At 37.0% G+C, this 23,506-nt stretch overlaps 2 protein-coding genes across 2 annotated transcripts; both read left to right on the top strand.

The window, feature by feature from the left end:
• The first annotated feature begins 2,032 nt into the window (after window positions 1-2,032).
• phpt1 (phosphohistidine phosphatase 1) lies at window positions 2,033-4,380 on the top strand. Its single transcript, XM_052103920.1, has 3 exons — window positions 2,033-2,255; window positions 2,593-2,720; window positions 2,807-4,380. Exons 1-3 carry the CDS (start codon window positions 2,111-2,113, stop codon window positions 2,897-2,899), a joined length of 366 nt encoding a protein of 121 aa, XP_051959880.1. The 5' UTR covers window positions 2,033-2,110; the 3' UTR covers window positions 2,900-4,380.
• A 129-nt stretch (window positions 4,381-4,509) lies between these two features.
• Window positions 4,510-21,899, top strand: mamdc4 (MAM domain containing 4). The gene is made up of 28 exons (XM_052103902.1): window positions 4,510-4,871; window positions 6,196-6,291; window positions 6,401-6,562; window positions 6,764-6,889; window positions 7,140-7,373; window positions 7,482-7,607; window positions 7,812-7,967; window positions 8,463-8,563; window positions 8,880-9,035; window positions 9,177-9,267; window positions 9,649-9,762; window positions 11,705-11,803; window positions 11,912-12,043; window positions 12,130-12,269; window positions 12,704-12,806; window positions 12,900-13,004; window positions 13,102-13,236; window positions 13,459-13,586; window positions 14,990-15,203; window positions 15,412-15,549; window positions 15,757-15,881; window positions 16,797-16,887; window positions 17,241-17,390; window positions 17,546-17,671; window positions 18,958-19,082; window positions 19,191-19,287; window positions 20,463-20,650; window positions 21,080-21,899. Exons 1-28 carry the CDS (start codon window positions 4,814-4,816, stop codon window positions 21,116-21,118), a joined length of 3,555 nt encoding a protein of 1,184 aa, XP_051959862.1. The 5' UTR covers window positions 4,510-4,813; the 3' UTR covers window positions 21,119-21,899.
• Window positions 21,900-23,506: the final 1,607 nt, after the last annotated feature.

Genomic DNA, 23,506 nt, shown 5'->3' with positions numbered 1-23,506 from the left:
GAAAATTACAGAAAATTATGTCAAGCCTTTAGACAATTAGCCAGTTAGCTTCTGATAGGAGGTGTCCTGAAGGCCTATCTTCAAACTCAGTGACTCTTTGAATGACATCATGGAAAATCAAAAGAAATCAGCCAAGACCTCAGAAAGAATATTGTGGACCTCCACAAGTCTGGTTCATCCTTCGGAGCAATTTCCAAATGCCTGAAAGTACCATGTTCATCTGTACTAACAATTACGCAAGTAGGCCTATATATATATATATATACACCATGGGATCACGCAGCCATCATACTGCTCAGACGCATTCTGTCTTGTAGAGATGATGTGAAAAAAGTGCAAATCAATCCCAGAACAACAATAAAGGACTTTGTGAAGATGCTGGAGGAATCTGGTAGACAAGTATCTATATCCACAGTAAAATTAGTCCTATATTGATATAACCTGAGAGGCTGCTCAACAAGGAAGAAGCCAATGCTCCAAAACTGCCATAAAAAGCCAGACTACAGTTTACAAGTGCACTTGGGGACAAAGTTCTTTCTTTTTGGAGAAATTTCCTCTAGTCCGATGAAACATAAACTTTTTGGCCTGCAAGCTGAAGAATACCATCTCATCCATGAAACATGGGGGGGTGCTTTACTGCAGAAGGGACTGGTGCACTTCACAAAATAGATGGCATCATGAGGAAGGAAAATTATGTGGATATATAATTTCTCAAGATATCACCCATGAAGTTAAAGCTTGGTTGCAAAAGGGTCTCCAAACGGACAATGACCCCGAGCATATACCTCTAAAGTTGTGGAAAAAATGGCTTAAAGACAACAAAGTCAAGGTATTGGAGTGGCCATCACAAAGCACTGACCTCAATCCGATAGAAAGTTTGTGGGCAGAACTGAAAAAACCTGTGCGAGCAATTAGGCTTACAAACCTGACTCACACCAGTACACCAGAGGAATGGGCCAAATTCCAGCAACTTATTGTGAGAAGCTTGTGGAAGTCTAACCACTATGCTTGACCCAAGTTACACAATTTAAAGGCAATTCTACTTAATATTAACAAATTGTATGTAAACATTTGACCCATTGGGAATGTGATGAAAGAAATAAAAGCTGAAATGAATCATCCTCTCTACTATTATTCTGACATTTCACAATCTTAAAATAAAGTAGTGATCCTAACTGACAGGGAATGTTTTCTACGATTAAATGTCAGGAATTGTGAAAAACGGAGTTTAAATGTATTTGGTTAAGGTGTACATAAACTTCTGACTTCAGCTGTATCAGTGGGTAAAACACAATGGTAAATGTCCTTCGTCTGTCATTGCACCGGGTTATTGTTCACAAGTCACCATCCAATGCATCCTCGATATTTGTCCTTATCTAGAGCACATCCAAGTAATTTTATGCATTCTCAGAACTTGCGTTCTTGAGTATTGGAATTTAAATTCGGCAGTGGATGATAACTTCAAACGAGTCCATGAGAACGTAAGAACAAAGAACACACATTGAGAAATGGCAAATACCTTCAGAAGCGATCTGATAGGTGTGGGTGAGAAACTGATCAATATTTAAGTCCTTGCTTACTATAAATTCTGCTCCCTACCAGTAGATGGCCATATACACAAAGAATGTGAACCGGCAAAAGTGAAAGTAGAGATTCAGCAACATTATTTATTTATTTTAACACAGTTGCTTTAAAATTAAAGTTTAGGGTATGATTGTGTGTAGTTTATGTTGTCGAACAAAACTTCAATGTATCTTAAAATAAAGTTTACCACCAACCTTATTTTACTCCATAAATCCAAAACTGCCATAAGAAAAATTAAAAAAAAAAAACCCATGGCGCGTCTCTTCTGGGTTTTTGGACTACAACCTAAACTAATCTATATATATATGTATATACTAGAACTCCTTAAACTTTAGCTTCCATATTGATTCGTTTTATTTTTATGACGGTCATTTCCCCCCAACACGGTAGATGTCGCTAATGTTGTACTCTCTTTTAAATACAGTTTATCGCTTCATAGAAGAACAGCAGTGATCCAATGAAAGGCTGCTCAGCTGTGCTGAACTTCACCGTAGTGTTTGGATTTTAGAGTATCTCTTTTACTACAATGTCTGCCGATCGGCTCGCTAAAATCCCCGAGGTTGATTTAGATCCAAACGGCGTGTTCAAATACGTCCTGATACGGGTGCACAGTATAGACGATGATTCTTATGTTGATATTGTGAGAGGATACGCATGGGCCGAATATCATGGTATGGATCCCATGTGTTTGAATGAATGACAGGTGGTAAAGAAGAGATTGTACATTTACTAACAAATGCATTAAGCTCCATACATATTGGGAAATGCATAATGAAAGAAGGATGTAGTTGTGTGCCAGCCAACATTTGGGGCTGTAGCCTTTGGGTTAACAGGTATTTCAATAGAAACTTTTTCAATGTATTTCATTGCTGTGGGTTTTCAGATATAATATTGTAATACTATATGTTATTTGGTAATATATCTCTCATGTGATAGGAAGAAAAACCATTGTCTAGAAAGTGTCTAGCTATGAAAACATTAACATTTCGGTTGTGCTCTCTTCTCAAGCTGACATCTATGACCGTGTTGCTGGAGAACTGGAGAGAGGTGGAGGAGTAGACTGTGAGTGTCTCGGAGGAGGAAGAATCAGACATGACAGTGCAGAAAAAAAGATCCATGTCTATGGCTATTCAATGGTACACAGGAATTCCAACATTGTCGTATCTATCTTTGTATTCCTGTAATGAGATATCTTAATTGAAAATTTCCTTCTTTGTTTTAGGGCTTTGGGAGAGCAAAGCATGCCGTTTCCACAGAGAAAATAAAAACTTGTTATTCAGACTATGAGGTGACATGGTCGGATGAGGGGTATTGAATGTTATCTGGAATATTACGGCTCTGATCCTGGTATTCTTAATCTAGCTGTCTTAATAGAGTTCTGGACTGTTCCATATTGTGCCAAGAATGAGCAGAGCCTTTACAAGATTCAGATTTGAGTGGACAGATCAAATGTTTACTTTAAAACAAGTGCAGAGATTTTTTCTGCATTGTTTTCGATTGGTTTGGCAACAAGGGAAGAATACACTTTTAATATAGAAAATTATGAAACAAAGTACACTTCAGTTTAGTGGGAAAGTTTAAGTATTTCATAGCAAACCATAAACTCCCTTATATATTGCAACAATAGCATCCTGAAAAGCTAATAAACCCAGAAAGTGCCAGCATTTTTCATTTAAGTTGCTGTAGCACAATAAGTGAAAGTTATTATTAAAGGGACAGTTCACCTAAAAATGAAAATTCTCTCATTAATTACTTACCTTCATGCTATCCCAGATGTGTTTTACTTTCTTTCTTCTGCTAAATACAAATGAAGATTTTTAGAATATCTCCGCTCCGTAGTTCCATACAATGCAAGTAAATGGTGGCCATACATTTCTATCTCCAATAATCACATAAAGGCAGTATAAAAGTAATCTATATGACTACAGTAGTTTAATATATGTCTTCTGAAGCAATATGATAGGCGTAGGTGTAAAACATACATTTTTAAGTCTTTTACTATAAATGTGTCTTCCCTGCCCAGTAGGTGGCAATATGTACAAAGAATTTAAGTCACCAAAAATACAATTATGAAAAAATGTGAAAGGGGTGATTTACAGTAAAAACCTCTCATATCGCTTCTGAAGATATGTTTTAACCACTTGAGTCTTATGGATGACTTTTATGCTGCCTTTATGTGCTTTTTGACCTTCAAAGTTTTTGGTCACCCTTCAATTGCATTGTATGGACCTACAGAGCTGAGATATTTTTCTAAAGATCTTTGTGTTCAACAGAAGAAAGTAAGTCATACACATCTTGGATGGCATGAGGTTGAGTAAATCATGAGAGAATTGTAATTTTTGGGTGATTACTTTAAAGTAAATTATTGTGTTTAACTACAACATAAAAATAATTTGTGTTATTGTAATAGTCCAGATTTAATCATTTCTATGCCACCACACTGTAAATTTGGTCCCTCATATAGTAAGAACTGATCCAGAGGTTGCAAACCTTGCTTGATAAACATTATTATACTTATTAATATCATTAATTTTTTAACAGAAAACCTTATTAGGATATGTAATAATTTTCCTGACTAAATGTATTACAACCTGAAAATATAATGTTATTAATTGTACTGAATTGCCCTTGTTAGTTTCCCTTAAGCACTGATCAGAACTTACAGCATTTAAAACAACAGATTTTGTTTTTCATTTAAAGCCAGACCATAAAAATACAGTCACTGTAGTAGACATTGTTGTATCCGTTGCATTTGGAATATTTAGTGCATCTAAACAGAAGTGAATTGGACAGCAACATGTTTAATAAATACATTTATTTTTGTCTTTATTATTGCTTTCCATGCCTCTTATTGCATTACTTACAAAATTGTGTTTCTTCTTCACTTATCAAGGTTCACTGACAAACATAACCCTATCAATGGTTTACAATTTTCAGAATGTGCATTTTAGCTAAATAGTAACACCTTAAACAGAAGTTTCTCTGTTGTGACCAAAATAAACTGAGCTCTCTGTGCTGCGTACTGCACAGAATGAACATTGGCAAAATAGCCGAGGGGCCTTATGAGAAGCATCTTGCACTCGTCTGGGGTTAAACTGTAAAGTCCAGCTATTATCTCTCTGTGTGATCTGAAGGAAGGAACACGTGTGAATTTAATGACTTTGTATGGTGGAACGGTGTTCACGAGCTCTTGTTCTATCCTTTGGTGTCTAAACTAAAGAATGAAATCATGGTTCTGAGCCACCGAATTTTCCTCCTGGGTCTTGTACTGCATACCTGCCAATGGGGTGAGACTTTACTTCCCTTTTTTATTTATGTTTTTATTGAAAAGGTAATGTGGTAGAATGTGTTGAAAGTGTCAGAATGTTTGTTGTACACTATGTGCTACTTAATGTATTAGAATATTACATAGTACTACACAATATTGTTATTAATCCTGATATTATCAATAACTTTTTTGAATTTACATCTGACAACTTCAGCCTTTCAATTAATGTAATGACAGACAGTTTCTAATAAAAATGGCATTGTCGAGGTGATATCTCTTTGAGAGTGATTTCGAGAATTCAAAGGGGGACTATACAAGTGAGCACAATCTCATTGCCTTTCTGCAGTCTATGAAAAACGTGTCCTTGTATGTGAGAATGCAGCCTGATATCTGTCATTTGTGTATCAGAGACCTTTGACTGCATCATTGCTGGTTATGTGTCTGATTACTAAACAGACAGACCTTTATGACAACCTGAACAGGAGGTATTATAAATCCCTATGGTTTTGATCCCTTTGAATAGAAGAAGATTGGACTGGCGGTGTGTAAGTGCTTGTGAATTATAGGTGCACACTTTATATTAGGTGACCTTAAGTACTATGTACTAACATTAAATACATACAAGACTATGTATTTACTGTGTAACTACATGTTGTTCTGCAAAATATCCACATTTGCTGCTACTGAGTTTGAGGTATGGGTAGGTTTAGGAGTAAGGCTATGGTGAGGGTTAGGATAAGGGGTTAGAGTTAGGTTTTTGAGGTCAGGGTTAGGTTAGGGGTAAAGTTAACAATGTAACTACAAATGTAATTAAATGAAAGTACTTTAAATGTAATTACAATGCAACATTATATATTTACATAATAAGTACATTGAATCAAATGGTACATAGTTAAGTAGTTAAGGTCTGCTAATATAAAGTGAGTCCCAATATATTATTTCTGCAACTGGCAGGCCAGCAGTACAGTGGCCCTCAGCCCTTTTTGGGCAGCTATTGTTTTATATAAAAATGTCAGTCAATTTAATACAGACCTTCTTGGAATGTTGCTGAGGCCATAGTTGACAATGACTATAAGTATTACTGCAGAAACAACACTACAGTATACATCCCCAAGCTTGACAGACTCATTTGTTTATCATTTCGGATGTTAAAACATTCAAGTGAAAAAGTTTTATTAGAATTATAATGTTTTTGAATAAATGTTAGGCCATTTATTAAGTATTTAATGGACACTAAAATCATTTATCATGTCTTTAATAGTAATAACAATGAGTCGTCATGTTATTGTCTTGATTTTCCACAATAAAAAAGGCCAGTCTTAATCATTGCTCATGTTTGGTAGCAATCGCACTGGAGCGAGTTGACTGCAACAGTTCGCCAGAAGACAAATGTGACTTTGTTTGTGACTGCAAAGACTGTACAGATGAGCAAGACTGTGGTAAGATTCTCATTCTCCATATTTATACTTTATAGCAGCGTTTGATCATTATGCGTCTCCCTCTATCCATGAACCTGTTTCTGTTCTCATTCATTGGGCTGAAAACCAGGGTACCTTGGAAGAGACTTTGTGTGTGATTTCGAGCATGAGGGGATGTGTGGATGGACTGACCAGTCTGATGAGGGTGCATACATGTGGCAGAGGCAGCAGAGAGAAAACACACTCCCTGACAGTGGACCATCCTCAGATTATACCACTGGCACCTCTACAGGTAGAAGAGAATGCAGGTCACCTATTCTAAAGGAGCTGTTCATGGGTTACTGTAGTCAAAGCCTTTGCAATTAATTTAAATATTGACTTGTGTTGAGGAAGAGAACGTTGATCAGTTCAATTGAATTCTGCATATATGCAGTACAGTTTCCCATTTCTGTTATCGGTTTTTGTGTGTAAATGCATGCTTTGTGGTTCACAGGCTGGTTCATGGCTGTAACGGCTGTGACTTCAGACACTCCCAGAACTGCTGTGCTTGAGTCCCCAAAGATAAACCAATCCGCCCCCACGTGCCGCCTTCGGCTCAGATACTTCATCTGGGACTCAGGTTCAAACATCCATTCATCTGTTTGATCTTGCTGTGCTCTGTCTGTCTGTCTGTCTGTCTGTCTGTCTGTTTATCTCATCTACCCCTGTTAGTGTTGCTTTAACTCTGTCTGTCTGTTTGTTCATCACATCTAACCCTGTTGGTGTTGCTTTAACTCTGTCTGTCTGTCTGTCTATCTATCTGTCTGTTCATCTCAGCTAACTCTTTTGGTGTTGCTTTAACACTAGTGCATTTAATGTGTGTGATTCAGGTCACACAGGTCTGGGTGATACCCCACTGTGGGGGTCAGTGTGGCAAACTGATGGTGAGCAAGCTGTGGTATGGAGGCCAGAGAGCTCCAGTATCCGTGGCTGGAGGGAGGCAACTATTTACCTGGGGCGAATTCTGGGCCCTTTCCATATCCGGTTTCATTCCAGACGCTCTGAAGGGAGGCAGGGAGACATGTCCATTGATCAGCTGGAATTCCTAGATTGTGCCCTACCTAGTAAAGATAAATTATTTTTAATTCATTCATGTATTTTAAATTTAAAGTGTTGTGCCACCTCCATTTTCCTTAAATTGAATGTTTCGATTTCCTCTCACTCCCTTTCAGTTCCACCTGAAAGTGGAACATGCAGTCCTGGTTTTTTAAAGTGTAAGCGGGGTGGATGTCTGGAGTACTACAAGGTGTGTGATGGCACTGATGACTGTGGAGATGGAACAGATGAAGAGAACTGTGGTAAGAGAACAAGAATCCAGCGAGTAAAATACATTTTTAATTCAATCGTTGGAAATGTTATTACATTAGTTCACTAAAGGATTGTTTTCCCCAAAATAAAAAGTTAATATAACATAAAGTTAATTTTGTTTTTACATGATGTTTAGTTTGAGACTATAATCACTTAGGTGTTCTGTTCTTGTGTTGAATACTTACCATATACAGAGCAGTACATGAGCTGTAACTTTGAGGATGACCTTTGTGATTGGGACTTACGGCCAGCATCATCTTTGAAATGGATAAAGACTAATCAAATGAATATATCACTGTCTGAACCTCTTAAAGGACCTGGGAGAGACCACTCGACTAATACTATGGCAGGTATTGTACGCACTGGAAAATCTGAGCTAATATATGTAAAATAATGATCCCATGAAATCAAAAGGAGTTTCTTGACTTGTAATTTATGTCTTTTAGCTTTGTTGCCATTTTTATGCAAGTGTACTACTGAAAGTTGACAGTATTAACCTTTTTAGCAGATATAGACTTTTTAAAATGTACAGTCTTGCTCTCCTGGGAAAATGGACTAGAAATATTGATGACTCATCTTGCACTCACAGGTGTAACCTATTGTAATACCATATGCATCTGATTAGCAATAGCAAGTAGCAAATCATGGTTCACAGCTGTGACAACAACGTAAGGCTATCCAATAATATAGGAATGAGCCTTTTGAAATGTCCTGTTTCAATAAGAAATATGTCAACACAGGCAAGAAAAATGTGCTCGTCAAACCATTTCATGGGGTCTTTAAAGTAGTACATCTCAAAACATCTGCAGTTTGTAATAAGGATAAAATGATTTGTTACTTCTCAGGCCATTTCTTGTATGTAACTAAGCCAGATGTCCTAAAGAGTGATTGGGCAAATTTTCAAAGCCCTCCCCTGGCACCAACTAATCACACACACCCTTGTCGGGTATGTATATGATTTCATAAGGCATTTTTATGGCTCTACAAGTTTTGAACATATTGTAGCCAAGTCCATTTGTCACAAGAAATACCATAGTCTCAATTTTGACTAAATGTGTACTGGTAGTTACTGTGTTTTGCCATAGCACACCGGTAATGTTTGCTCTGATGTGTTAACTTACAAAAATGGCATAGCATCATAATAATGCACATAGAGATTGAAAATTTACTCAGAATTCTGAAGTTTTTTTTTAATTTACATAATTTTACTTATTTGTAACCAAATAAATACCAGCATTGAAACCCATTGTTGATAATTACAGATGGTCATGTACACACATCAGTTTGGTCCAGTGTCTGGCGGACTTGCTGTATTGGTCGCAGAGAGACAAATCTACCCTGTATGGGAGCGTGGAGGTTCTCACGGGGATCTGTGGGTAAAGAATGAGGTGGAGTTTGTTGTCAATAGCACGTTCCAGGTACGTGAACACATTCTTCCTCTGACATCCTCACTCTTATCTGGGAATGTTGGCACTTTTTATGACACGCCAGTCAATTATTCAACTTTCCCCCACCATGTCCCAATCCTCTTTTCTCTTTCTTTCCCCCCCCCCCCTTAGATTCTGTTTGTTGCTGCCATACGAGACAAGGCTTACGGAGGGATCGCTGTTGATGATATTGTTTTGTCCCCTGAATGCCGCCTAACCAATGGTACTCTCTAATGACATATTTTGTTTCTGTGTAGGTTTATTACCACAACTCCAAAGTATTTCAAAAGTTGTCTTTAATTAGTGCCGCAATTACTTTTCTAAGTGCGCAGAGTTAACATAAACCTACCCATCGTTGTAACATCATCGATGTTAAAAAGGGCAAAAAAATTGAAAGAGTGTCTTGAGCCATATCTAGGGACCAGAATATAGAGACTTGGGGTTGAAACAGTAAATAAGCACCTAACAACCACCCACAACACCTTAGCATTTTAGTGGCGGGTTTAGCACGTTCAAGCACTACTCCCATTTTCCTCACTAAAGAAGGTCTTGTTTCAGGATCTTTTTTTTCTAATTTTGTACTAAATGATTACCCTGCTTACAGAATCAATGCCAGTGCCAATCTTTCCAAAACCTCCTGCTCGCCCCTGCACAGAGGACAGTCACTTCTGTGACTTTGAGATGGACTGTTCGAATGCAGAAGATGAGGCTCAGTGTGGTGAGTGCTCTCAGTGGAGTATTTGCATTTGCAGGTTTTAGAGCGCAAATCTGTTTGTGTGCATTTGTGTTTTAATACTTAAGTACCATACAATGAAAATCTGACCATTATTTTTTATTATATGACTTTAATGGTCCAACTTTATATTAGGTGTCTTTAACTACTATGTACTAACATTAAAATGCATACAATACATGTATTATTGGGTGACTACATTTTGTTCTGTAAAATTCTCACAGGATTCCCATTTGCTACTACTGAGGTTGAGGTATGGGTAGGTTTAGGTTTAGGGGTAGCCTTAGGTTTAGGATTAGGGGTATAAATAAATGCAAGTAATATAAATGTAAGTACAATGTACATAAATACATTATGCCAAATTCTTAAAGGGGTCATGACATACTCCAACATATATAGGATCTCCTTCAATACTGTTTAAAAAGCATCCCAGGGTGATTTCTCAAGAAGTTGGTTGAGAAAATGTCAAGAGTACATGTCTGCAAATGCTAAAATATAACACAGTTTTGATTTATTTTGGATTTTGTTTAGTCATAACATAATTCTGATAATTCCATTTATGTTATCTCATAGCTTTGATGACTTTACTATTATTCTAAAATGTGGAAATAAAATTATTATAAAGAATGAATGTGAGTGTTTCAAAACTTTTGAACAGTAGTGTGTGTGTGTGTGTGTGTGTGTGTGTATATATATATATATATATATATATATATATAATTGTATTATATTCCTTGAAGTCCACTGATAATGTTAGAAAAGTAGTTTTTCTTTGCACCAAAACCACCCTTTCTCTGGACCTCTGTCTGAAACGCTTGGTTTTGGCCTAAACGCCTACTTAAAACTTCAACGTAAATGCCCACTGTTATGATTAGTTAACATTTTGGAGCCCCTCGAATACAGCCATATTTAAAACTCAGTCGGAAGAGAATTAACAATCTCCACAACATTATAAAACAAAATTTCAGGGTTTGCACATTATGCACATCCAACACATTGTATCCGAATATATTGAACTGTTCACTTGCTGTAATCACAGCATCCATGACATTTGAAATATTCATAAATTAAACCGTTTACTTACGGTTTTGTGATCGGGTACAATGTTTGTACTGCCCCATCCTTCAATAACAGTTCCTTTGCAAAGCTTGAATCACATTATGACTGGTTTACAAGCAATCCACGCTGATATGAATTGAAAAAAATGCACATACATTGTCCAAAGCATGGTGAACTAGACACACATGTATGCAGTATCATCCTATACTGAAGTGCACATTGCCAGAAATGCTTAAATCCGGTCAAAGATGTCCATCTAGTGCATATTTACACACACCAACAATTAAAAATAGCTCAGATGGGCGCAAGAAGGTGTACAGGACGCGTTTGTGCTCAGAACAGCAAGATGAAGTGCAGTTGAATGAAATAGAACGGAGTCTCTTTTTCAGAGTTGTAACTTGCACTGTATATTTTTATAGCGGCACGAGAGACATGACACAGGTGTACCCGGTCAGAGATGTTTATCTAGTGCATGGTTATATACAAAAATAATTAAAAATAGTCCAGAAGGGTCCCCTTTGGTGTTTAGTAATAGTTTGGCCACACAAGCCCTGCTTTCTCTCTGTGTATGAATGGAGCGACAGTTGGCGAGGCCAAAGGTGCAATGTAAATTAGTCTTTACTTTAGAGGTGGTCATGTAGGGTAGTCGCGGTAATAGAGAACGAGGCATTTTTACTGCTTGGTTTCAATAAACGCTTTTATTGCACTGAGGATTAAGATTTGAGTATGTTTTTATAGTAGAAAGATCTCTTAAATGTCAAAGTATGAAGGAATATTTGATTACATTGTAGTTAAAGACACCTAATATAAAGTGGGTCCACTTTAAAACATCCCATACTAAGGGCCATTGTCAATGCTGTGTACATAGGGGACTTCTCATATGAGAAAGGCAGTTCTGGTTGGACAGACACCAGTATTGGGAGCCAGGCCTGGGAGCTGATGCTAGAGTATAATGACTCCATCAAAGGTGAAAACTGAATTTCTTGGGACTTAGACAATGCTTCAATTATTTCTGATAATGCCTAAGTGGCTAAAATAATTGACATTTATCTGTGTCTATGTGGTTGTCGTTTAGTGGAGTTCCTGTTTCTTACTAGCGCTCCTGGGCAGCACCTTAGTGAAGCCCAAACTCGTACCCCTCTCTTGGGTCCATCAGGTCCTGCATGCTCCCTACAATTCTCCTACCGTCTCAATGGAAATAACACAGGTAGGTGCAACCCACATGTCTAATTCTTATAAAATATCTCACCTATTTTAGTGAGCATGATGTAAGACTACAGGTTCTCTCTGCAGATGAGCTGTCAGTGTATGTTGTAGACAGTGTGTTGGGTACTCAACCTGTTCTGTGGGAGTTTTCTGGAAGGACCAATGAGATGGCAGGGATTTGGCTAAAGGAGAATGTCTATATTGGAGCCAGAAATCATCGCTTTCAGGTACTGTGTCGATTCAAAGTTAAGGGCCATTTATTATTTTTCTATGTAAACATGCACTAGACAGAAGGCTCACGTAGGAGCGCCACAGTTTCAGATGCTGTGCTAATTTAAAAAGTACTTAAACGTTTAAAGGAATATTCCAGGCTCAATACAAGTTAAACTAAATCGACAGCATTAATGGCATAATATTGATACCACAAAAATGTATTTTGACTTACCCCTCCTTTTCTTAAAAAAATAAATAAATAGCTCAGATCTGGGTTAGGCTTTTGGTTATTTTGGGGGTAACAAGACAAATTGAAAATGTAATGAGACAGAAAGTCTTATTCAGAGATGTAAAGTTATTTCCTCCATTCCAATGTTTTATCTCTTTGAACCAACGTTCTTCGTTCTTTTTTTTTAATCTTTTATTGTATTTGTATTTTCTTTAACAGTTGGAGTTCAGGGCTCGTGCTCAAGAGATCTCCCCGAGCACCCAGATCGCAGTTAAGGATGTTTACTACTTTGACTGTCATCCTCAGTACATCCCCTCTGGTGGTGAGTACAAACAAATATTCTTTACAAATATTCTCTGGTTTGGGTGATGTTTTAATCTCTTTACATTGTCATCCATTGTTTCCTCCCTGACAGATTTGTCATGCAATTTTGAGGTGAATTTGTGCGGATGGTACCAGGACCAAAATGACAATTATGACTGGAGAATTCACAGTGGAATGGACCACACCATCCATGATGGTTGGAAATCTTTTGATTTCGATTTTTTTCACCAGTTTTCACCTACAGTATTATCATAAATAAACTGCACATTTATGATATGTTTATTCGCTCTCAGGTAGCAGTCTGGTGGTGAATATGTGGGACCCTTTGTTACGAGGACTGTCTGGACGTCTCCTCTCAGTCAAACAGGAGTCTTTTAACACAGAGCACTGTCTCACCTTCTTCTACAAACTCTATGGGCCAGACACGGGTGCTTTGAACAATCACTTCCAGCTCCATTAACATCAGGGGCCAGTTTCTTAGACTTTAAATAAGTGTTCAATATTAAAGTGTTATGTGTTTAAGAATGATAACAATATGTTTATTTGTTTTGCCTGAACGGCCCATATCAGCTCCTAATAATAACAGTAAATAATAAAATATATGCCCTGCAATTCACTTCGCTCATAATTTACCATCTCCTCTTTACCAGGTGCTCTTGCTGTAAAGTTGCTATTTGCTGATGGTACGGAAGAGGTGTTGTGGATGAGCAGTGGTGCCCATGGCAACATCTGGCATGAGGGCCATTGCCCTGTGCCTCCTCAGCTAACTGCCTTTCAGGTGCACACAATTAAACAAATGTTGATGACATGTTTACCCTATGCGCAAGTGTCAGAAAAAGCCACTGAGAGGAAACTGGTACATGCACTAGCCCCAAAAAGAACACTTAAACCACGCTTTAAAATGTATGAATGTCAGTGTATTATATAACAAAACATCAAACCAAGTGGCATCTGCAAAATTATGCTACACCATTTATCGGTCTTAATGTCACACTTCAAGACAAAATGAATGAATGAATGTTATGAATGAACATTACATTTATATAGCGCTTTTCTGACACTACACTCAAAGCGCTTTACACAGTGAACAGGGGACTCTGCTCAACCACCACCAGTGTGCAGCATCCACCTGGATGATGCGACGACAGCCATAGCGCTCCAGTACGCTCATCACACCAGCTATTGGCGAAGAGGAGAGAGTGGAGTTATAGAGCCAATTAATGGACGGGAATTATTAGGAGGCCATGATTAAGAAGGGCCAATGGGGGAAATTTTAGCCAGAACACAGGGGTTACACCCCTACTTTTACGAGAAGTGCTCTAGGATTTTTAATGACCACAGACAGTCAGGACCTCGGTTTAAAGTCTCAAAATGTGTTCAAACATTTTTAAGTGAGGCTTCAAGTTTTCAAAAGATTGTATTTGTATTTTATACAGACATTTAAATTATATTTTCCTTGTAAAAATTTTCTGAAAAAGGATTAGTTCACCAAAAAAAGGATCATTATCTCATTATTTACCCTCATGCCATCCCAGATGTGTATGACTTTCTTTCTTCTGCTGAACACAAACTAAGATTTCTAAAAGAATATTTCAGCACTGTAGGTCCTCACAACACAAGTGAATGGTGAACAGACCTTTGAATGTCCAAAAAGCACATAAAGGCAGCGTAAAAGTAATCCACATGACTCCAGTGGTTTAAATCTATATTTTCAGAAGTGATGTGAGGATGAGAAAAAGATCAATATTTAAGTAATTTTTTACTATAAATTATCCTTCCTGCCCAGTAGGTGGCAATATGCACAAAGAATGTGAATCACAAAAAACAAAAGAAGAATGTGAAGTGAAGATATATAGTAAAAAATGACTTAAATATTGATCTGTATTTCACCCTCACCCACCAATATTGTCTTTAAGATATGGATTTAACCACTGGAGTATGGATTACTTTTATGCTGCTTTATATACTTCTTGGACCTTCAAAGTTCTGGCCACCATTTACTTGCATTGTATATACCTACAGAGCTGAGATATTCTTCTAAAAACCTTTGTTTGGGTTTAGCAGAAGAAAAGTCATACACATCTGGGATGGCATGAGACTGAGTAAATGATGAGAGAATTTTCATTTTGGGTGAACTATCCCTTTAATTGTTTTAATCTTGTTCTTTATTATCTCTATAAGTTGGTGATTGAATCCATTCGTTCTGGTTTTGATGGACAATTGGCTTTGGATGATGTGGCATTTGTGTCAGGGTCATGTTCTCTGCCCACCATGTGCTCATTTGAGAGTCAGACTTGTGGCTACACCAGTTCTGGTAAAGCCAAGTGGATACACCAGAATTGGGCATCAGCCAAAACTGGCCCCAAGACTGACCACAGTCTGGATACAGAAAAGGGTAGGAGAAAAATAAAATGAAAGAAATTTGGGCTTCAGAAATCTCTGTATTTTATATCTGTTTTTATCTTAATTAGGTCAAATACTTGACCAATTAAAGGTGCAGATTTTTTCATGTTTGCATGATAGATTTCCTCATGTTTTTTTTAATATGGCTTTGTTTAGCCTTGTTTGAATATGGTAAATGAAAGTTGGTTTATTATTGCCAGGGTTTTACATGCTGGCTCACAGTGGTGCGGATGTTCTTCCCCTGGGCAGTGTGATGACCTTGACCTCTCCTGTACGCTCTGGTTTGAGTCACACTGAATGTGTACATTTCTGGTACTATACAGGAGGAGATAATCCAGGCATGAGAACCACATTGTACACATTTATTTATAACTAAGCTTTCTGAAGTACTTGATTGTGATTAGTCAATCATAGCATTCTGTGGTTAAATATTTTGTATTTTAGGTGCTGTAAGTGATTTTAGCCATTCTGGAAATAATGACTAGTGTAAGTGTGTACACATGTACAATGGTTTATTTGCAAATGCACACCATATTCCCACTTAGGCACTCTGAAGGTTTATGTAAAGCCATCAGATGGAGACAGTACAATGTTATTCTCCAGCAGTTTCAGGCTGGGACATGCTTGGCATCGTGGCCAGGGGAATGTCAGTTGGCATGGGGACTGGCAGGTAAGTGGTATATTATACATTATGTCTCAGATATGCTGCCCTAACTTGTGGTTCTGCCATTACTATGTAAAAAAGTTGCAATGTTAATAAAAGGCAACCTAATCTGATTCCTCGCTATGTTTTAAGCAATAGTTCAACCAAAAATGTAAATTCTCTCATAATTAACTCAACCTCATGCCATCCCAGATGTTTATGACTTACTTTCTTCTGCAGAACACAAAACAAGATTTTTAGAAAACTATTAAAGTTAAAAGTTATAACTACAATTCCTGTTGTTAAACCCAGACCTTCAGAAGTGATATGATATGTGTGGGTTAGAAACAGATCAATATTCAAGTCATTTATTACTATAAATCTACATTTCAGATGACTGAATTCTTCTGTTTTTTGCCGATTCGTATTATTTGTGCATATCGCCTCCTACTGGGCAGGGAGGAGAAAGAAAAAAGGGAGGCATAAAGGAAAGAAAAATAATAAATCATATTTTCACACCAGCCCAGTAGGTGGCAATATACACGAATAATGCGAATCGCCAAAACCAAAAGCAGACTTCTCTTGTACGCGCATAGGAGGGCTGTGCAAAGTGGACATTTATAGTAAAAAAGACTTAAATATTCATCTGTTTCTAACCCACACATATCATATCACTTCTGAAGACATGGATTTAACATATGGACTCAAATGGATTACTTTTATGCTGCCTTAATGTGATTTTTGGAGCTTCAAAGTTCAGGCCGCAAGTCCCTTGCATTGTACTGACCAACAGAGCTGAAATATTCTTCTAAAAATCTTAATTTGTGTTATTCAGAGGAAAGTTATAGACATCTGGGAAGAGAATTTTCATTTTAAGTCAACTATTCCATTAATAAATTGTCTTAGTCAGGAATTGTGTGTAAAAGTATGATTATGCTTTAGCTGCAGTTTGAGGTAGAGGGAGGAGGGGGAAAAGAGAGTTATACTGCCATTGATGACATCACCTACTCAACCCACAGCTGTCCCACAACAGGTTTGAACTTTGTATTATGACAACCAAGTTATTTTTAAGTGATCATGAAATCAAAATTGACCCTATTTACTTTCTTAATGCTAGTTCCTGGTATTATTGTGCATAATTCATTTGTGCATGTTGTCTCAAAGGCACAAAATGTTTGTCTTTGTAATCTTTCATCACAATGTAATGACTTACACTGTCTCTGAAATGACTTTTACCAAGCCCCCTTCTTTTTCAACCCTTTCAACAAACCTGTCATATACAAAACTGCTTTTCATAGTCCAATCAATTACAATGGATACAATCAAGTTCTGTTCTACCTTTTTTTCTTGTAAAACATTTTTTTCTATCCTTTTTTTATGTTTCAGATAGTGTCTGTGATCTAGAAAGAGGTCTGTGTGAATGGTCCAACACTCAGAACCCATCACTAGACTGGTTAGACTGGGACCTGAACAGTGCACAAGCAGAGACATTCTACAGCACACCACCAAATGACAACACACTGCACACAGAAGAAGGTGAGTTATGCAGTTTAATGGGCTCAGCAATACTGGGTGTATAAACACTGAGCATTTAGTAAATTATCTAAATCTTCATTCTCAACGACTTTAAACCTGAATAATAGTATACATTCAGAGAAAATGGTTTTAATTTGGTCCCCTTTCTGTCTTAGGTCACTTCCTGTTTCTTCCTAACTCTCACAGGGACACTGCTTCCCAGAATGCCTGGCTGCTGAGCCCTCACATGGAACCAACCAATGAATGCTGCCTGAGTTTTTGGGTTTATCAGCCCACCCTACGTATGATCGTGTCTATAACTTCAAACAATATGTTTTAATGTATTACTTAAATGATGTAGTCCCATTAGATAACGAAAATCAAACTTAGTATGCCACGTACACTTTGATCACATTTTTGCAAATCCTGTAAAGGGAATAATCAACAGCATTTGTGGCATAATGTTGATTACCACAAAACATTTTTTCGATTTGTCCCTTCTTTTTCTTTAAAAAAAGCTAAATCTGGCTTACTGTGAGGCACTTACAGTGGAAGTGATTGGGGACAATTTCTTTCAAGTTAAAATACTCACTGTTTCCAAAAGTACAGCCACAAGACATAAACAATATGCATGTTAAAATGATTTTAGCGTGATGAAATCACTTACTAAAATGTTCTGTGTAAAGTTATATCCAATTTTATGACTTCAAATTGACCCTCCTTTTCTTAAAAAAAAAAAAAAAGAAGCCAAAAATTTGGTTACAGTGAGGCACCTACAATGGAAGTAAATGAGGCACATTTTTTGGCGGGTTTAAAGCAGATATGTGAATCTTATAATTTTATAAAATTACTTGCATTAATTCTTCTGTTAAAACTCATGTATTATTTGAGCTGTAAAGTTTTGCTTTAATTTTACAGTCATTTTAGGGTATGTTGACATTTCATCATCATGGCAATGAAGTTGTAAAATTGGCTATAACTTTAAACAGAAAATGTTAGTAAGTGATTTCATCACACTAAAATCATGTTGACATACATGTTTATGTCTCGGGGCTATACTTTTGAAAAAGTGCTTATTTTAATGTTCAAGAATTCACCCCATTCACTTCTATTGTAAGTGCCTTATTGTAACCCAGATTTTAACTTTTTTTTAAAGAAGACGGGACGAGTCGAAATTGATTTTTGTAGTAATCAATATTATGCCACAAATGCTGTCGATTGAGCTTAACTTGTATTGAACCCAAAATATTCCTTTAATATGTAAAACTCATTAGGTAATTTTGTTGTTGGGGTTGTATGGCGAAGTGGTTAAAGATTTGTGCCCAAACCCCTTAAGTTATAAAAACCCTTAGTAATAAATAAAGGGTTTCTTAACTTAAGAGGTTTGTCAGAACTGGCTGCTGAACTGGAAATCCAAGTTGTTGGTTCGAACCCTAGTAAATACCTTTGAACCCTAGGTTGCTACAAGGGGTTTGTCTCTGTAGTAAAGTGCCTTTATTGTTGCTTTTGATAAGGAAGCATCTGTTAAAGGAATATTACGAATGTATATTTATAATGCAATAATGATGAATATTGGGCTCTTCCAAAGATGACAGTAAACTCATTGTGTGGAGGCTATCTGAAGGGGGCAAACACGAATTGCTGACACTGGATGAAGAGGATGGAGGCTGGAAACATTTCCGTGTCAATATCACCTCTGAAACAGAGTACCAGGTGATAGCTTACATTTAAACCTACTGTCTTCAACATTCTTTTAAATGCTGTATGAAGTTTGGTGTGTGATTTATACATTCTGATTGTGTGTGGTTTATTGGGATGCAGATTGTATTTGAGGGATTTAAAGGACAGAAGGGTTTTCTTGCCCTGGATGACATAAAGTACACAGTTGGAGTGAACTGTGCAATGACAGACCAGAAACGTAAGAGATTTTTAAATTCAATAATGTATTCGAATTTGTCAAAGTTGAATTTGTTAGAATAAAAAAACCCGTTATTTTAGTCTAGTGGCATTCAGATTGTGAAAATTATTTTGTGATTTCTTTTTTTATTGCAAATTATATTATCAGCATAGCAAAGCATAAAAAGTGAAAGGTTGAATTGAAAATGTAACGGAATGTCCTAGTATTTGGTGTTTCCCTTTTAATGACACCTTTGTGCATAACCTGATGCTTGTAAATGTGATTATTTAATTAGTGTTCTAGAAATAGTGTAGCATCTTTCATTTTTCTCTTAAAGGAATATTCCTGGTTCAATTCAAGTTAAGCTCAATCGACGGCATTTGTGGCATAATGTTAATCCCCACAAAAAAAAAATCAGCTGGCTACCACCCCTGGAGTCGCGAGTTCGAATCTAGGTCTCCTAAACAACCAAAGTGGCCCGGTTGCTAGGGAGGGTAGAGTCACATGTGGTATCCTCCTCATGGTCGCTATAATGTCGTTCGTTCTCGGTGGGGCGTGTGGTGAGCACCCGGTTTGAGGCGGACCCCCCCAAAAAAATAAATCATAAAATAAAATTTAAACAAGCAAAAACCTTGGTTGCAGTGAGGCACTTACAATGAAGGTGGATGGGGCCAATCAGTAAGCATTAAAATACTCAGAGTTTATTATCAAGACATAAACAATATGTGTTAACATGATTTTAGTGTGATAAAATTACTTTTACATGTAATGTCAACAAACACTAAACTGACTGTAAATATTATGATTTAAACAACTTTACAGCTCAAATAATACATGAGTTTCAACAGATAAATTAATGTAAGTGCCTTTATCAATTTAAAAGCTTTAAAAAAAATTGGCCCCATTTACTTCCATTGTAAGTGCCTTCCATTTTTTTCTTTGAAATTTATTTGTGTGGTAATCAATATTATGCCACAAATGCTGACCTTGTACTGAATCCAAAATAGTCCTTCAAGTGTTCATTTTATATTATGTTTCTTGCTGTTTTACATGTCCAGGTTTTAATTAAAATGTTCAATGTGGTCTTAGACTTTTGAATCCCATTGTAGGTGTGAAAATACTTTATGAAGTGTCACAGCAAACCATGAAAATCTTTACAAAACCTAATTTTACCAACATCATCTTTGTATTCACAGCATCACCGTCCTCTAACACAGGGGCGATTGTGGCCTCTGTCATAGTCGTCATTCTGCTCTTGATAGTTCTCTCTGCCTTGCTTGTATACTACCTGAAAACTAAAGAGAGGTCTGATGCTATAATACAGGACACATCTCATGTAGCCTGCAATGGCTTTGGGAATGTCATCTATGAATCCAGTAGTACTGTAAGTTTCCTGTGCATCTCTTGTTTTGTGTGAGAGTTTTGCCTTGAAAATACTAGGATTACTTTATTACAAAAGCAGAATATTCTATTGTATGCATGCCCTCTGCCCAATAGACAATTACCACCAAGTAAACAAGGGAAACTACACATTTACTCTGTAAACAAATGTTTCGTCAATCTAAAAAGTGCTAGATGTGGTAAGATCTAAATGAACTGGTTTTATTCAACTTATAAATAGTATTTAATATATTACAATCAACCTGACTTCAAAAGGTTACATTAAAAAAGTTGGTTTAGTGAGCCACCCCTTTAAAACTCATTTTGACAAAAAGAGAAAATCCAAATAACACTCTTCTTTCAACCCTTTAATACTCTGCCACTCTGCAGTACTTCAGTTTGAATGCATTTGACTATTTTTGTTTGTTTGTAGGAACATGTGGCGGAGGTGGATATGAAAATGACCACATAGGAGGATGTTTTGGTGATTGCGTCATCTACTTGCGGACTCCAGTCAAAACTGGTGCCATCACAGCAGGAGAACTGCTTGATCGTGGCACAACTAGCCTAGTCACAAAACATATAAACATGCATACAACATACAAATACAAAATACACTGACCTTAAGCAATAGTTCATCTTTACTATAAGCACAAGAACATCCTGTAAAGTATTGGGGTCAAATAATCCTGAAGTCTACCTCTCCAGATCATTAATTTGACTGAACTGATGCTATAGTCACTGCTATTTTGCTGCCACAAGAAGAAGCCTTTAACCCATAACGGGTTCCATCTGACCATCTCATCTCATTTTACTGTATTATTCAAAGAGAAATGCATTGAAGACAAGCATCATCCAATCTTATGCAATATAATTAAAGAATGCATGAACAGCACTAAATTCTAAAGTGTGCTGTTACATTGTTGTTCATTTTAGGTTTAAAGCAGTGAGACAAATTAGTAGTGTTGGTTCATAGATTAAATCATATATTGTATTCCCACTCTGTATATATGAAATTGTGAAATTATATTGAGCATTTATTAAATACAAATTGTCTTATTGTCAATTAAGACATAGCTTCACTATGCAAAGCACTTTGAATGCCTAGAAAACCACTATATAAATGTAAGGAATTATTATTATTAATTAATAGAAATATTTGTAATTTGAAATTCCCAATTTTTTTTTTGCTAATTTTATGATTGATAATCTGAACTTTAGTAAAGTTACACTGTAAGAAACAATAAAGAGCACACATTCTAACTGATCTAACCCTTAAAATGAGTTTTGTTGGTGTAACCTAATGTATTTCGTGATGTTAAATCATATTTTGAGTTGAATAAAAGCAGTTAATTTAGATGTAACCACTTAAAACATATGTTTTAAGTTACATTTTTCCCAGTGTATTGTTAATATTGCATACTCGATTACTCGATTATGCTTTCTTTTTCATACACAATGATTTAAAAAAAATAACCTTGCAAACAGCAATAGAATGATGAGGTCTCTTAACAACGTTTATCTCCACGGGCAACAGCATCGCGACCCGTTTGTCTGTTAGCTCCATACTAATAATAATTCGGGTAACAAAATCCTCCGGCAACGTCAACAGTAAAATATATGATTAATTTGAGCACGCTTAACAAAATCAATGGCGGAACAAAAATATTGTTAAGAAATGATTTTCGAATCGCGAGACAGAAGATGGGGCTCGTGGAGGGAAAACAGACATGTGCGCTTGAGTGAACTGCGGTGCCAGGGATGCTCTGTAACTAAATTCCGATTGTGTACAATCTGCATTGCTTTGCAAAACCATGACAAACGGCGAATAGTTGCATTCTCTGCAGTATGGACCCCGGTGTGCTCATATTTTTATTATATATCCTGATAGCGCACGAGCTGGTGTGTGGACTGATACGGTATTTAAGAAATGCAGCCAAGCCACATAAACGCGTGATGTGCTGATCCAGGTAAGGTGTGTGCAGGGCCGGTTCTAGACATTTGGAGGCCCTAGGCAAAATGTATGTTGGAGGCCCCCCGCCATGCCCTCCTCCCCTCCACCTTTCAGAATTCACGAGTTCACACTTACATCAAATTAAATAGAGTAAAGATTATGCATATTTGACATGCTGTCCAGGGGAGGGCTCCAGGCTCTGAATTGTGGCCAGATTTACACAGTATTACATTAGACTGCATTGTATTTTGGACTGTGTTGTTTACATCCAATAAGAGATTATTAAAAACCAAAGTGAGGAGATGGGGGCGGTGGAGGGATGCTGATAAACTGTCAATGAACAGAGCTAAGTCTGCAGTATATACAGGTGAAACTCGAAAAATTAGAATATCGTGCAAAAGTTCATTAATTTCAGTAATTCAACTTAAAAGGTGAAACTAATATATTATATAGACTCATTACAAGCAAAGTAAGCTATTTCAAGCCTTTATTTGATATAATTTTGATGATTATGGCTTACAGCTTATGAAAACCCCAAATTCAGAATCTCAGAAAATTAGAATATTGTGAAAAGGTTCAGTATTGTAGGCTCAAAGTGTCACACTCTAATCAGCTAAACACCTGCAAAGGGTTACTGAGCCTTTAAATGGTCTCTCAGTCTGGTTCAGTTGAATTCACAATCATGGGGAAGACTGCTGACCTGACAGTTGTGCAGAAAACCATCATTGACACCCTCCACAAGGAGGGAAAGCCTCAAAAGGTAATTGCAAAAGAAGTTGGATGTTCTCAAAGTGCTGTATCAAAGCACATTAATAGAAAGTTAAGTGGAAGGGAAAAGTGTGGAAGAAAAAGGTGCACAAGCAGCAGGGATGACCGTAGCCTGGAGAGGATTGTCAGGAAAAGGAC

Source organism: Xyrauchen texanus, chromosome 34 (assembly GCF_025860055.1).
Source record: "Xyrauchen texanus isolate HMW12.3.18 chromosome 34, RBS_HiC_50CHRs, whole genome shotgun sequence".
Classification (NCBI taxonomy): Eukaryota; Metazoa; Chordata; class Actinopteri; order Cypriniformes; family Catostomidae; genus Xyrauchen; species Xyrauchen texanus.
The sequence above is the reverse complement of the archived record's forward strand: the minus strand, read 5'-3'. Positions and strand labels throughout refer to the sequence as shown.

What these genes read in the sequence shown, in the direction of transcription:
- phpt1 (XM_052103920.1), top strand. Translation starts at nt 2,111, where the DNA reads ATGTCTGCCGATCGGCTCGCTAAAATCCCCGAGGTTGATTTAGATCCA. An exon ending in CGCATGGGCCGAATATCATG is followed by an intron (nt 2,256 to 2,592) that starts GTATGGATCCCA and finishes TCTCTTCTCAAG; the next exon opens with CTGACATCTATGACCGTGTT. An exon ending in ATGTCTATGGCTATTCAATG is followed by an intron (nt 2,721 to 2,806) that starts GTACACAGGAAT and finishes TCTTTGTTTTAG; the next exon opens with GGCTTTGGGAGAGCAAAGCA.
- mamdc4 (XM_052103902.1), top strand. Translation starts at nt 4,814, where the DNA reads ATGGTTCTGAGCCACCGAATTTTCCTCCTGGGTCTTGTACTGCATACC. An exon ending in CCAGAAATCATCGCTTTCAG is followed by an intron (nt 12,270 to 12,703) that starts GTACTGTGTCGA and finishes TTTCTTTAACAG; the next exon opens with TTGGAGTTCAGGGCTCGTGC. An exon ending in GGTTTATCAGCCCACCCTAC is followed by an intron (nt 17,672 to 18,957) that starts GTATGATCGTGT and finishes GCTCTTCCAAAG; the next exon opens with ATGACAGTAAACTCATTGTG.